This window comes from Mugil cephalus, chromosome 18 (assembly GCF_022458985.1).
Source record: "Mugil cephalus isolate CIBA_MC_2020 chromosome 18, CIBA_Mcephalus_1.1, whole genome shotgun sequence".
Classification (NCBI taxonomy): Eukaryota; Metazoa; Chordata; class Actinopteri; order Mugiliformes; family Mugilidae; genus Mugil; species Mugil cephalus.
Window position 1 is genome coordinate 4,475,657 of NC_061787.1, and position 15,246 is coordinate 4,490,902.

The 15,246-nt window shown below is 43.9% G+C and overlaps 1 protein-coding gene across 2 annotated transcripts in view; it reads right to left on the minus strand.

Moving 5' to 3' along the window:
- The window catches only part of sema5a (sema domain, seven thrombospondin repeats (type 1 and type 1-like), transmembrane domain (TM) and short cytoplasmic domain, (semaphorin) 5A), a 151,689-nt gene that overhangs the window by 92,371 nt on the left and 44,072 nt on the right, over positions 1-15,246 (minus strand). For both annotated transcript variants that reach the window (XR_007110754.1, XM_047568522.1), the window contains exons 3-4: positions 7,268-7,367; positions 4,620-4,665 (exon numbers count right to left, since the gene is read on the minus strand). Coding sequence is in view for 1 of the 2 variants with exons in the window: in XM_047568522.1 (XP_047424478.1) it covers positions 4,620-4,665; positions 7,268-7,367 (146 nt within the window). In the remaining variant the exon portion in view is untranslated. The remainder of the gene's footprint in view (positions 1-4,619; positions 4,666-7,267; positions 7,368-15,246) is intronic.

Here is a 15,246-nt window from a genome sequence, read left to right on the forward strand (position 1 = left end):
CCGTGCTAGTGTTCTGGTAATTGCATTAGCGACGCTTCCAGAGCTAAACAGGAGGGCTCCTGTTAGCGGCTGATTAGCAGGCCTAATTGTCTGGACGGCGGAGTGTAATTGCGGGAGATAGGCTCGTGAAATACAACACGGAAGAGCAGAAAGGAGCCTTTTGTTTTCTTTGGACCCGCCTTCCTTCTCAGTGGCACCGCGAAGAGAAATGGAGGCTCAATGTACGTCTCAACACCGCGCACAGTCTGTTGCCAAGGGGAGCTGTTATGGATAGTGCTTCTGCGTGCCAATGCAGGAGGAGAGAGGCTGGAGTGGATCCCCACTATTTCCTCCTCCTCCACCTCCTCCTCCTCCTCCTCCTCCTCCTCCTCAGCTGTATTGAATGGTGAACAATGCCACTGATCCTCCTCATCCCAGTGCTTATTGACTAATGCTGCTACACTGTGTTTCTGATGAAACTCTGCCTCATTGTCTGCATCCTGTTTCGATTTCGCACGGAAACGCCATCCTAAAAGTAGATTCTTAAAGGCTGCGTCGTCTTTTTTTTTTTCTTTTTCTAATTTCTCCTTACATTAGCGCCTTTGACAGGAATAATGGGAATTCAACAGGGTTTCGTTGTGCCTGAAAACGTGGGCAATTTGGGTCCTTTCAATTAGGGCTTTTTTCAGGAGCAGCATGGAAGTGTGCCGCTTTTTTTTATTTAAGCAGGTGTGAAGCTAAAAAATGGGCAGAGGGGGATTATTTTATTTGGGTATTGAACGGCGTCAAAGGGCATAATTTGAAGGGCTCAGGTGAGGACGGGAACACGAGGCCGACTGGTGCATGGAGCTCGCTTGGCCATTCATCAGCCCTGGCAACACAATGGGAAAAGGCCCTGCCAGCATTGATTCGCCTGCCCAAGGTTGGCAGCAGCCGAGTTCAGGGAACTCAATGAGAGACACCGGGGGCAGGAGGACAATGCTGAACAGATGTGGGATATAATGCGGGGTTCACCTGTAGGCGGGGAAAGGAAACTGTACTTTGCAGTTTTTCTTGCAAATTCTTTCGGCGGTGGTCGGCCTAAATGTCTCATTAGCTCACAGAGAGTCTTTTCTTTTTAATAATTATTTATTTATTTTTTCCTACACAACTTTGAAAGTGGAGCAAGGGGGAAAAAGTATCCACCTTTTGTTCTTGACAGTGTTTTCCAGATCAGTGAGGAAGAGGGCAGAGGGTGACAGGGAGAGGAAAGGCCTCTTCAGGCGCTGGAGAAAAACTCCTGGAAGTTTTTTTCTTTTTTCTTTAGAGACTCAGTTTGAGACTATGCTTGGAAGTTTGTGTTCTATGATTTAGTAAATGCCACCTCTTTGCTGTGAAGAGTTCCTTAGACGAGCTACTATGCACTGATCAGCCACAACATTAAAAGCGTTGCCAGGAGAAATAAACAACATTTAAAGCATCTTGCAACAATTCAGTGTTTCTGCTGGGAAACGTTTGGGCCTGTGGATGTTACTTAGACATGTAGCACCCACCTACACCAGACCAGACATGGGGCGTTTGTTGACCTGGCCTCCAAATTCACTCGATCCCAAGCTGATCAAGTATCTGTGGGATGATCCACAGAGACCCGATCCCTTCAACCCATCTGCTGCCAGACACCACGGGACACTCTCAGAAAGAACCATGTCCATTCTCTGATGAGTCACAAGTGTTTTGTAGGCACAAGAGTGGGGGCAGTTGATGGCACTGGTGCCTCACAGCAAGAAGGTCCTGGGTTCAAATCCTGGAATTAGGAGGGTTTGATTCTCCCCTTGTTTGCGTGGGTGTCCTCCAGGTACTCTGGTTTCCTCCTGCCCCAAAAACATGGCTGCTAAGTGCTTTACTTGCATTGTACAATTTCCTTGTTTAATTACAAATTTAGGCACTTTACTTTACTTACTAGATGGTCATAATGTTATGCTTGATCCGTGTATCTCTTAAGGTCTTCAACATGTTTCAAACTATGCACCCCCAAACTGATGGAGGGATTAAGTAGGGACCCCCTACCTACTATATATGTTCTATATTAAACTCAGCCTAGTGTTATTTATAAATATACATTATTATCATCATTTTGCATTCAATATTAAGTTATTCAAATAATGCACAGGTTCAAATATTCTTTTTTTTTATTTCAAACATGTGCAACTACCCTAAACATAAACATACATGGGATTTCACCTGGGAACTCTTAAATTTGTGGGGGAAAGTTTAAAAAATATATGAAAAATGTCCAATCAACCAAAGATTTTCTGCAGTACCTCTGTGAACCCCCTGTTGAAGACCTGCATCTTAAGGGACTGAACCCTTTCTACTTGGGGAATCCGTGGGGTGGCCTTAAAAAAACACACAGGTAGTTGAAAAGTAAAACTTCTAGTGGCTGAACATGAACTCTTTTAATAAAGGTCATTTTTTCTATCCAACTTCTGGTGTAGTTGGTGTTTTCTATTTTTCATTACCTCCAGCAAGGAGGGCATTTACTGAGGAGATTAGGGTTGCTGGCGCCCCGGCTTGATCAATCTCCTTGTCTCAACTCGATATGTGCAATAGACCAGTAGCGTTCGGCTACCACCCGTAAGCGTCGGTGCTCTCTAAACCCCCTGTAATACAGGCCACCAGGTATTGAGAGTTTATTTTCTGCAAAAGGTTTGAAAACAACTCATCGCACCACATTAAAGGGCGAGAGGACTAGCAGATTTCTCCAGAACGTGTTTCTTATGCATGCACGTACGGGAGGGGGGATCAGTCATCGATCATGTGGTGATTATATCCAACTCTTTAACGTATTACGTCTGCTCTAAGCCTTTCGCCCTGTCAATTCATACACAGCCCCTCTCTTAACGCTGCCAGTCATGCAAGAACAAATCACTGCCACAGGGCTTTATCCGACATGGCTGATGCGTGTGGATGGGGTGAAATCACAAAGACAAGCGTAGGTGTAGCTTTTAGCTTGATTTCCTTTAGCGGGGAAAGAATAAAAAAAACAAAAAAAACAACAAAAAAAAACATAAAAAATCCTTTGAACATTAACGCGCTGAACTTCTAGACCCTGAAGTATTTGTGCCCAAACTTTCTTTGTTGACTCTGGAGCTCTCAGCACCATATTTCCTTGTAAATCTATTTGATCAGCCGGCAATGAGCGCAGTGTGAGTGGAGCAACGGCGCCAACGGGGAAATTCTTTCAGGTTCTTTCATATCCATCAATAGTGGGAATGAGGAATATATGTAAACCCAGCGGCGACAGTCAAGCAAATCTCTGTGCAATTAATCCCTCGGCTTCATGCTACGCTGAAAGGGAAGGAATTAAAGAAAGTGCTAGCGGTTAAACCTAAATTTCCCCTTGACTCTAAAGCTTGGGTCCATTCAAATGCAAAGGAGGGTCTAGTGCACAGGTCAGCCCAATTTTGGTCCCAGGCCCCGGCGAGGATTACCAGATGCTGTTCTCTCTGGAGATGACGTCTCGGAGATGAGGGCTTGATTGGCTCAGAGGCTCATAATAAATCTCCTCGCTGATTCTGAAAGCCGAGCGCGGGGTGAAACGAGGAACGGAGGAGGCTGCGCGGAGCATCTTTAAAAAGCATGTGCGTCCCAGCGAGCGGGCGCACAATAGACGGGCCCTGCGTGAGTCCTCGTCTATCTCTGTGGGAGGGGGTCTCAGCTTTTTTCCCTCTGTCTGTGTGCTGCCGTCTCACTGCTTCCTGATTCCTTTGTATTCACCACCCTCTACTCCCTCCTACCCAACAGACTTGCTTCTTATTCCGTCTGACCGTTTTCCTCATTTTCCCTTTCCATTCGGCTTTATGTCAACGGCGCTCTCCCCGCAAACCTCCATTCTTCTCCTCCATCCGGGGCCGTGTTTTTCTCCTCCCCCTCCTCGCCCTCTCCCCTGGTTTTGTAAATGGCAAACATCACGAGTCGTCCGGGCATCAAAGAAGCCTCGCTGCTACCGCCCACAAATAAAGCCCTCTCAACGCGTCAGTGTTTGCATGGTAACTCGGTGGGTCACAAAATGCTTAGCTCCACAGGTGGGGCTCACGCAGCAGCGAAGAAAATACAGCACAATGACAACAAGCGGGAAAGAAACGGAGATTTAAAACAATAATAATTGCCAGCTTTACTGCTATTTATGCACATATTCTACACCGTAGGCAGAAGGCGAAGCCCCGAAGCTAGCGCACTTTGCATTTCAGAGCATTTTATTGTCTGCGAGGATGTTTTAAGAAAAGATTTAACCAAAACATATTAAAAGAGATTGCACAAGGTTTTTGAACCAACTCGAAAAATGCGGAAAAGTATAGCTCGGGAGTATATTCCACATAAAGTTTCAAATTGGATTTAAACACGAAGGGTGTTAACACAGACTTCACTGTCATCACTCTTCCCTTCCTCCCGCGTATCAGCCCACGGCGCCGCCGAGCGAACCCAACGGGGAGCTGTTGTGACGTGTGAAATGCTAAACCCTTTTACTGTAACAGCTTTAAGTCGGCTACGGCTAGCGCAGCGTCTGTTGGGAAAAAAAAAAGAGTCACACGAGCAGACGGGGAGTGAAATTCACTCGGGAAACTGGGTGAGTCAGACAAAGCGAGAGCATTAGCACTCACCTGGATCAGTGTCAGGTCTTCCAGATTGAGCCTGAAGAGGTGGTTTCTGTGAAAGGAAGGAAACGTGTGAGTCGAGGCTGCCGTTTTCTGTAAATAAGCCAAAAAGGAGGAAAGAAAAAAAAAAAAAAAAAGCATTTCAGCATTTTTTTTTCCTCGGAGTCCTTTCATCTTAACACCTCTCATCAGTAGTGCCACCTGTACTCCAAAAAGAGGGCACACATAAAAGAAAAAAAAATGCTTAAAAATAGCATGAAAATGGCTCAGATAACTCTGAGACGTGTCTGCAAAAGACAGTTTGGATGGAGATTAATTCTGTGCTTGTGGCGTCTAAAAGCCTCAAACTGCTGAAGACACAAAAAGCTAAATAAATTTCCTCAGGCCCATTTCCAGTCTTTTTGTTGCATTTTTTTTTTTTCTTCAAACAAATGCAGCGGAACTCGACAGCAATGCAAATATGTTTTATTGTGTAAAATCGGTACGGAGCTCTAAAGCTCCCCCAACTTAGAGGTTGAAATTAAAAGGTTCAGTGGTGACATAAGGAGCTGCAGTCAGTAGAGATCGACCGTTATCGGCCCGATATTTGCATTTTTTTGCCAGTATCGGTATCGGTCGATGCGCAAATGAGTTCGCCGATACATTTTTTTTTTAAACCCAGGATTTACAGACAGGCGCATCCACAGGCAGCCCTGTGCTGCTGAAGAGCTGCAGAGCGGTGCAGCCCATACATGGCCCCTCCCCCATTAATACAGTGCATGCAGCTGGAAGCTGGAAAATGCTTGTGTTCACAGGCGTGTTGAGTTAAAAAAAATGTTTTTTTTTGTTTATCACTCAGCACCAACACATTACAGTCATTAGCAACAGTCCTAACTTTTACTGTTTACTGTTGTTCAGTAGGAGTTTGCTAGCTGACCTTTTTTTTCTCTAGTATCGGTCGATCTCTAGTAGTCAGACCACTTGAATGACCTGAATACAACAGACCATTGCAACAAAAGATGGACCTCTAGGTTCCTCCTATCTATAATAAAGAGGCCAAAAAAGTGTGGCTAAAAGGTTTTATTTTGCTTTTCCTCAGGGCGTTATGAGTAATATTAAGAGAGAAGCCAAAGAAAACAGACTGAAGGACAACTAAAGCCTGGCGGGGAAATCACAGTCAGAGCAAGTGCCTATCCCGCTTTGCCTGAAGCTTTTCTAATTTGCGAGGCATAAACAAAACGGTTTCATTGGCATTTCCTAGCTTTTCAAGAACATTAGATTCTATTGAATTCAGTCTTGAGAGGATTTTGACTTAACAACGTCTCAGGCTGTCCACTAAACGAATTACGCTCCATTACCTGAATGAGATTACACAAAAACGCGACAATTACGACTAAAATCATTATTTATTGTGACCTTTGAGACGTCACATTTATCCGTGTTTTGTACCACAGGTCTCAGTAATCCCATTCCACTGAAAAGATAGACATTTGTCTAAAAAAAAAAAAAAACTAAAACCGGTAAGACCAGCATGTAATTTCGAGATCTAATTTTAGAGCAAGAATCTTCCCACTAACACCTGCTCTCTCAGAGATCCATCAGTCTCCATGGAGAGTGGCCATCAGCCGGGGTGTCGGTGTGGCCCGGGCCCTTTGTTTTAGTGTATTGATATTTGCATCGATCCCTCTTTGCTCCCATTATCGCTCATACTTTTGACCCGACCTGAGGAACATCCATCTAGCCGCCTTGCATTTCACAGTTAGACACTGGACAGCTGTCGAGGCCGGCGGTGAGAATTGAAGTTAATCGCTTATTTGATTTTTCTTGGAACTGGAAGTATGTGTTGATAGGACTGTCTGTAGTGTAGCTATAAATATAAGATGGACACAACACTAACCTTTCATATTATATTATATTATATTATATTATATTATATTATATTATAACACATCTTTGCTATGTGACTCAGTGGGAGTTTACTCACGTCTCAGACCTTCATCCTTCTACTCCTCCATCTAAAGTTCGTAGGTGCATTAGTAAATTCCCCGGACTCACTTTGTCTCAGTTTGTTTTGCTGCTCTCCTTCCTGACGGCCCCGCTGTTATCTCCTGTAGAGATTGTTTCTTCCTATTGACAACTCGAGCCATTAAGTCAAGTGCCCGGACGCACTTCATCAGGGATTTAGATACAAAGTCGCCCCACGTATGAAATATAAATGTGTAAGGAAACGCTAAATAAAGAAGCTGCAAGTGCACAAAAAAAAGCATGCACATATCTTAGTTAAAGACCACTAATAATCCTGAATTTACCCTCAAGTTAACCTCAGTCCAACCTTCTATTTAAATAATGGGGACTTGATATACTGTATGTCCCCGACAGTCAAGCTGGTCCCCACAACGTGGCTGATTTATGATGCTCCAGCGCACGAGCAGCGCAAGTACACACACATTTTGGCTGGGCTCGACAAAGACAATGGACTTGGAAACAATCACCAAAACCATTTATATTTGGCTTGTGAATACATCCACAGAGAAACTCATCATTACTCATGCAACGCACTGACAAACACTGCAAAAGAAGAAGAATGATAGGAGGCGCAGGCAACAAAGGACGGAGACGAGTGGGAAGACAGAGAGAGAGAAAGAAAGAAAAGAGAATGGTTGGATAAGGGTTACCTTGCACCGACGATCAGTTCGTTCTGGCCGGGGTCAAAGGTCAGCTGTGAGTAATCCACCGTGCCCTCCGCTTTGAACCTGGAGATCCACGGCTCCATCTCTGCCAACGACACCAGAGGACACAAGGAGAGTGAGCCAATGAGAGCGCGGCGTTTACGACCGCGTGACAGCTGCGCTGAGGAATCATCAGGGTTCAAAGGGCCGTAGTAACTCTTCTGAAGACACTCAAACAGATTTGTAACAAGCCTGCAACTCTTTGCGCTCCTGACTTTGCTTAGATTGTGACTAAGGGGCCATTTGTTCTCCGTTCATTTTCAAATTTCTACGTAGAAAAAATGCAAACTTGATGTAAAAAATCTGACAGTAAATCAATTGTGTTACAGGTGAAGATTTTGACCTCAGTTGAGTAAAAATTTCCTTAAGTATTATTTACATTTATTCTCACAAAGCAGATGAGTTTATCGAATATGATCCCATTCATTGAGCTCAAAGTTTTAAGTGTAATGCAAGAATAGTAAGAATAATGACAGTGTTATGATTTTTTTTTCCAGTATCCAGATGCTTCCTCCACCACTGACGGCCGGTATCTTCTTCTTCTTCAAAATAATAAAACACCTTCACTGTCTAACATGCTGCACAGACCATAAACTCCCCTGACACTTGAGAGATTTCCATCTACATAATTAAACTTTTAACTCATTCACAGCCCGGCGTTTCTAAAGAGACAATGGCATTTCGTTCCGATTGTTCGGATCCACTCATTCTTAAGATTTAAAGATGGCAGCTGGCACATTTCAGAACGAGTTTAGCGCCTTTTTGTCGGAGCAGTTCTTTAACAGGTTTTTTATTAAGTGAGATAAGCGCTCTGAAGAAACAAAGCGGCGTAAAAGGAAGAACGAAAAGGCTTGGAGCTGTCACACACACACACACACACACACACAACTGTTTCACATATCCACGAACGCACACACACCCCAAACAAAGTGAGATGTCTTATGACTCAACGGGAAGCCCTTGGATTTTTATACACCGTCGAAAACTGCTGCTGAATGAACGGCCTCAAGGAAATCTATACTCTGCGCACATTTTATAGAAACTGACCTTGTCTCTGTGGGGAATTTGCAGAGATATCCCAGACAGACGCTGACATATTATCCACGACATGCCTGTTCTCACGGCGCCCAAACTATTAACCCCTGACCAATCGAATCACGCCATGAGGACGGCCTGTCTACTGTCCCGTTACTTGATAGGTTTGGCCGAGGGTGGTCAATCCGTCATTACAGCGACCCGTGTTCTCCATCGCTCATCGCTTGCATGATCTGCAGTCATAATAACGTAGCGCAGCACCACTGCATCACACAGGTTGGGTTACATGCGTCTATGCGTTACTTCTACTTACTGCAGTGTCTTAACTAAATGCAACATATTAACCAGATATAAAAGCTTAAATGAACGTATAAAACTTTGCATTGCTAAGCACCACCACCACTGGAACAGCCTCCTTCTATAAAGGAAAGCTGCAGCCTTGCTGCCTTTAAGAGCCACATTTAAGCTTAGACTTGATCAGACACGTCATCATGTATAATAGCCAGTAAAACTCTTTCTCTTTTAGTCCATTTTTCCAAATCCACACTAGTTCATTTAATCTGATAATCCACGTTTTCCCTGGTCTGTCTGTATTTACAGATACATTTCACCTTGTTTCTGCCACTCAGGGGGCGTGGCCTCTTTTTATCCATTTCTTTCCTTTCATTAATATTAATATAATAACATTTCTCACATGTTATACGTCACTCTTTTTAAATGTGATCCTGCGTGTCCGCTCACAGCTACATCCAACCAGCCAATGGGACTGCAGATGGAAACTAGCCTAATGTGGCACATTTACATTTACACTGTATTGTTCATTAATGTGCATCGTCCAGTTCTTTTCTCGAGGAACTAGAACCTGCATGAACGTCTTGGACTCGGACACCAGCACACAGGGAAGCAGCGGTTTTGCAGCAGCGGTTGCTACAGCGATTTAAAATCCTTCAACGCTACATTTGCGAGCTATTTCCAGACTCCAAACTTTCAAAGGGACTCTTTTTTTTAATTTACCGGAGAGCTTTCCACCGGAGTCGTAACGGAGGGAGAGGACAGCTTGAATATCCTCCTCGAAACACATTATCTGCTTCTTCAGGCGCACCTGTCAGACAGCGTTTCAAATGAAAGCACGCTCTCCCTTGACTGCATCAAAAAAGCGAGCGGCTTCGGGTTTCTGTGACAAACGTGGGATTTCTGAGTGGCTCGAAATAAAGACAAACGGAGCCGAGGAGCGTCTGCAACACGCGCAGAGGGACCGAAAACCCCGGCTCTCCTAACAAAAAACAACATCATCGTCTGCTGAGAGATGCAGCGCCGCTCGGACGCAAAGACAAATTCCCTTTGTTTTCTTTCAAGTCTCCGGAGATAAGTGCATGAGGAATGAGGAAAGAGCGCCACAGCTTCTAAGTATCACCAACGCTACTACGTTTTCATTAGCCGTGGTGTCATAAATATCTGGGAGGTCACGACCGCCTTCACCCCAGAAACATCTCACTTTGTTTAATGGCTGCTGCTCTGCCTGCTCCAGAAGGACACGACAAGTTTTGGATGTGCCAATCCTACTGGCTCCACTGGGCTTGTTTTTTTTTTTTTGTTTGTTTTCTGTTTTGTTTTTTTTTACGCCATCCAGAGGATCCTCGGCATACAAATGTAGCCGCGACACCCCCGGGGGGAAGACGGTGCTTGACGAACACAGCTACTCCCCATAAATCTCCCTGACGCGCCAGGGGAGGCGCGCTAACGGGGTGATGGAGTGCGCGTGTCTGCGTGGGAGACACGAAGAAGAGAGGGGAAGTCTGTCGGGGGGCAAAAGGTTCTAATTGAATACGATAGCAGAGATGAAGGATTTGCGACCGTTTTTTGACGAAAGCCAAAAGGAGCCATTCGTAAACATTTGGGCCTTCGTAAGGACGTGAAGCTAAATATGCAGAAAGCTCTGGCTGGGCTGTACTCAGAGCTTGACATTAACATTTTTGGTCACCAGCCACTGCGGCGAGTCGTTTTCCAAAGTTACAGCATTTCCACCAGCCGCAATTTTGTTGTTGGTAAATTATGGCCCTCGTTGCAGCGTGGGTCATTATCAAGTATCAGCTCCGATAAGGTTCTGCGTCGGCCTAAAGCTCCTTTTACATGAAAATATGCAGTCTATAGTAATAAAAAGTGTGTTTTTTTTTACCACATATTAAAAGCTCACTAAATTATTCAATAATGTTGCACAAAATAATGATTCAAGGAGATTTTATTTGTGTAAAATTAGCGTAGCCTATAGTTATTGTCGCCTCTCTTACCCGTCCTGTGCTCTTTTCTTTTCTTCGTTGCAGAGGACATGTTATTCTTCAGCCACGTATCCAGTGTTTTATCCTCTCCAAATAAATTAAATGTTATTTTCGGAAAATACTGCACTTTGTTGGTTATTAAGTGAGTTGAAGTCGGGCGTCGTTGGTTGCCAGGGACAACAGTGTCTATCCCGTTGCCAGGGGCAACGAGGTGAGGTCCATCGAGAAGTAATCGCCGTTGAATGATTGGCGATTCGCCCAATCAGAATCGCATATTCAAGAGAGTCGCGTTCTAATATTCGTTAAACAGCTTTTTTATCTTTCTGCGTTCCATCTTCAGCTTTTCTTTTGTTTGTCTCCTCCTCGGGTTTTCAATATGAATACGACCTCCACTTCACTTTCGCCCAGGAAATGCCTGACTACAGTGACGTCGGTCACGAATGGACCAATGAGCAAACACCGTGCGCACGCGGTGCTCATGGGAGTTGTAGTGTCGTAGTCTCACTCTGCATTTCGTTTATTATTTCAGATGTCGTTTGAGAAAACTAAATTCAAAATTCAGCCCGCCAAGGTGGCTAGTGGGAGTGGCTGTATTTGAAATTCACCTGTGTTTGGCGGGTTGGCGGGTGTTAATGTCAAGCTCCGGCTGCAATGCCGTGAATTGAAAAGCACACTTGGAAAGAGTTTTGAAAAACAACACTGCAGGATACCGAGCCACGGAGACTAATTTGAACCATATCTCGTTATATTTATTTGTGTTCGGATGGATTGTAATAGCTAATTTTAGTTGCACCCGGGGAGGTACTTACGATCGCGCGTAGAGCCAAGAAATCAACCTTATCGTCAACCCAGCAGAAAAAGAAGCTAATAAGTCGTCCTAAAAAAAAAAAAAAAAAAAAAAAAAAAATGTAATCCTATGCCCTATCTCGGGAAATGGATTTCAGTTATGCTTTGCGTGCTACTTGCGTGCAGCCGCGTATTTCAATAATGTAATCACATCACGGTCATGCTTGTGCGGCGGCTGAGTGAATCAGGGGATTGGCTGCTCATGAGACGAAGGCGTGATCACACACAAAGACACGCACAGACTCGCACACATGGATTGCGGTGAAAAATGCAGTGCAGCCAGCAGGGCTCTGAGCCAACAACATCAAATATATAAATATATATATATATATATACCCCACCCCTCCCCCACCTTTTCTGGTCGCAGCTTATCCCCTTAACCCCTGTCTAGCTTCTCCTCAAAATAGAACCTCCCCCCCTCCCCAACATCACTCATTTGTTATTCCTGGCTCTGACACGAAGCAGTTGACACAAAGACAAAATGACAGGATATATAAATATTTACTCCCAGCATCGGGGGCCACGCCAGTCTCCAGTCAGCCGGCGCGCTCGAAGTTACCGCTCCACGGGCCGCCGCCAGGCCCGGCAACAATGGCAACATGTGGAAGCAATTCTGAAACATGAATGGCTTTTCTGTGAGTGGTGCAAATAGAGTGTGGCAGCGGGCGCTCACATAAATGAAGAGCCAGTTCGCTCTAAACGCAGCCCCGCGGTAATAGGCGGCGGCGGCGGCGGCGGGCGAGAATGGGCGCTATTTGTTCAGGCCGATGTAAGGAAGCGATCGGTCCGAGCGGTCAGAAAACAAACACCTGCTCGGTCGGAGGAAACCTGAAGGTCACGTAAGGCCTTGGCGCCGGGCTCCAAGGTTCCTCGACGCTATTTCGAGGCAAGAAGCTAATTTAAAACCCCGAAAGGAAATAATCAAACAGCTGGAATCGCTGTGCTGCTGTGGCCGAGGGGCAGTCAGTAAATCCTGCGAAACAAACCACCGTGAACCCACAAATAAATGTGCAATAAAACATTTAAATCAGTGTGTGTTTAGTGGCTTTTGACCAAAGCTCTTAAGGAAAAAAAACTGAAAACATATAAGTAATGACATGAGGGACTTTTATTGCGGTGGGCAAATGAAAGACACACAAATCCAAAAATATGGACAGGCGCTTATTCATCCCGCGACAGCTTGTCGTCCATTAAAATAAAACACGACTGGAACACGGCTGACCTCGGACATTAATGAAGAGAAGCTAATGTTGTGGAATTGAAGCCCTGAAGACCTTGGAGGGCTTTACATTTAAAAGAACCACCCCCAGCTGACCAATTAAAGCATCTCTGGACGCTCGTTGGAGCCTGTTGCATTTATGAACGCCATGAGGCCATTTGTTTATTTGCCTTGCCTTGCCTTGCCTGCCTTCCCTCCCCTCTCCCTAACGATGTGCTCGCTGTTTCGGGGATGATAAAAGCCGCGTTTGGTCGGTGGCTGTAAAACAAGTCCACTCCTCAGAGACGTGGCCCTCATCTTGGCCTGCGAAGGCATTGTTTACACCACAGTTTATAACCTTTAAAAGCCTTCAGGCCTACACCCAGGAACGCTTGCTTAATACGACACTTTATTAATAAAAAAAAAAAAAAAAAAAAGAAAAAACAGGGTATCTCAGGGGCTTTCGGCTAAAATAACAAATGCTTGGTCAGGAGTCTGTTTCCAACAAGATCAAATCTTTCAACGTCCCCCTGAAAATAGCCCTATACATAAATGGTAGACATTTACATTGGACCTCTGCTGCAGCTATATTCAGCTGTGTTTTTGTGAAAGTGCAGCGAGCGTACCTTAAGGGTAAACATCGCCGTTGAACTGCACAGCGTACTTTTTTCTATCTCAAACCCCCCATTTCTGAAACCGCCACACAAAGCAAAAAAGCAGTCTTTAGACCAGAGCACTCTTGCACCACAGTAGCAGTTCTCTCAGCCAAGTGTTGTGCCAAGTCAGAAAACCGCCATCCCCAGCGGGGTCAAACCCGAGTGAGGCACGCCCTTCCACAGTCAGGCCACAATCATACAGATAGAAAGAAACGCTGTCACTGGAGCCCTCTCACACAAACCTAGACCTTGGCTTCTCACGATGGGTCACAACCACTCAATATGCTTTTAACTTCTTCTTTTTTTTTAAATTTTATTTACCGAATCAGCTGAGAATTTCAGGCGTCTAGAAGGACTGAACATCTACGGCTGTAGCAGTGACAAGACTTGTTTGTTCTTTTTTTTTAAAAAAAAAAAAACATGAATACTCTTGTTTTAGCTCTAACAATGGACTGAAATTAAGACGAGATGAATGGACAATCTATTTCTGATCTTTAAATGGCATAAACGTTTTAACTATTACCATTTCACGGTCCTAAAACACAAAATTAACAATGGAAGAAAAACAAAATCTTGTATTAGGAGAATGTAACCAAATAATCACTGACTTTTCTGCTCAATAAATGTTCAGCTTCATCTTTTTTCTCAGTGCTCCAATGATGTGTTGAAGCATCAGCTAATCTCTTGTGTTTGTTTCAACAGTTTTTAAACTTAACGTTGAGGTTAAATTTAACCTCAAGGAAAGATTAAGTAGCAGCGGCTCACCAACAACAACCATGCTTGGCTGCGTCGTAGCTTTTGATTAGTTAACAGCATTAAAAGTCATCAACTTGACCTTAAAGGAATAGTTTGCTTCTCGCAAAGAAGTTAAATGACATAACGATATCGATTTGTATATGGTGATCAATAGGTTAAAATATTTAATCGCGATTAATCGCACGATTTCCACAATTAATGTGCATTGACGCACGGTTTAAACGTACATTGGAGAGGATATTTTCCAAGTTTTTACAACTTGCATCAACGTGGGAGTGGACAAAATGTTTTCTTTCTGCAGAGCATATGGACATTTGAGAGCTCTCTGCACTGTTTGTTTGAACTGGTGACAACTCAACTCACATCGACAAATGCAGAGAGCCTCGTCGTACTGGAGCGAACCATCTGGCAGGGCTGTGAAGCTGAACTTAGCATTCACTGAAATAAGTGTTTCTAAAAAAAAAAAGTTTTTAACTCAGCATCAATATTGTTTCTTTGGCCACTTCTTGATTTCACAAACTGCACTGTGGGTCCGAGTTATAATAAAACACATATGTTAATTTGTGCTAATGTGTTAACTGTGACAGCCCTAATTTGCACTGCAACAAATTTAACTCCAGCAAATTATGTTAGCCACTTAGCTAAATACTTTTTTTGCTGTTTCTCATTTGCTAATCAGCACAAGACAAGAAATCATGGTTTTTATGTATTAAGAAGGTGAATTTTAGCAGGTTTTGTCGCTTCCAAACAAAGTTAAGATCCTCTCTGTTTTGAATCTGTATGCTGAGGCAAGTTAAGCAAGTACGACAATACTTATACTTATATATATATATATATATATATATATATATATATGGACAAAAAACAAATCTCCATATGAATGTCTTTGTTTGACCAGAAGGATAATATATGTCTGTTTGGAGTGGGGAGTGTTGGGTTGTTGTTATCCACAGGGGTATATTTAATGTGTTTGTAGTCCTCCCAGCTAAGCTTAAGAGAAGTCATGGCAGCTTCACACTGCACACTTAACAACCAGGGATTACGCTACATTACACGGAGCACAATGACTCACAAAGGAGAATGATAATAGGTTTAACGAGAGGTTTTGCTTGCGTTGCATGCACAGTTCATGCATGTGAACACATGCCAACGTGCATA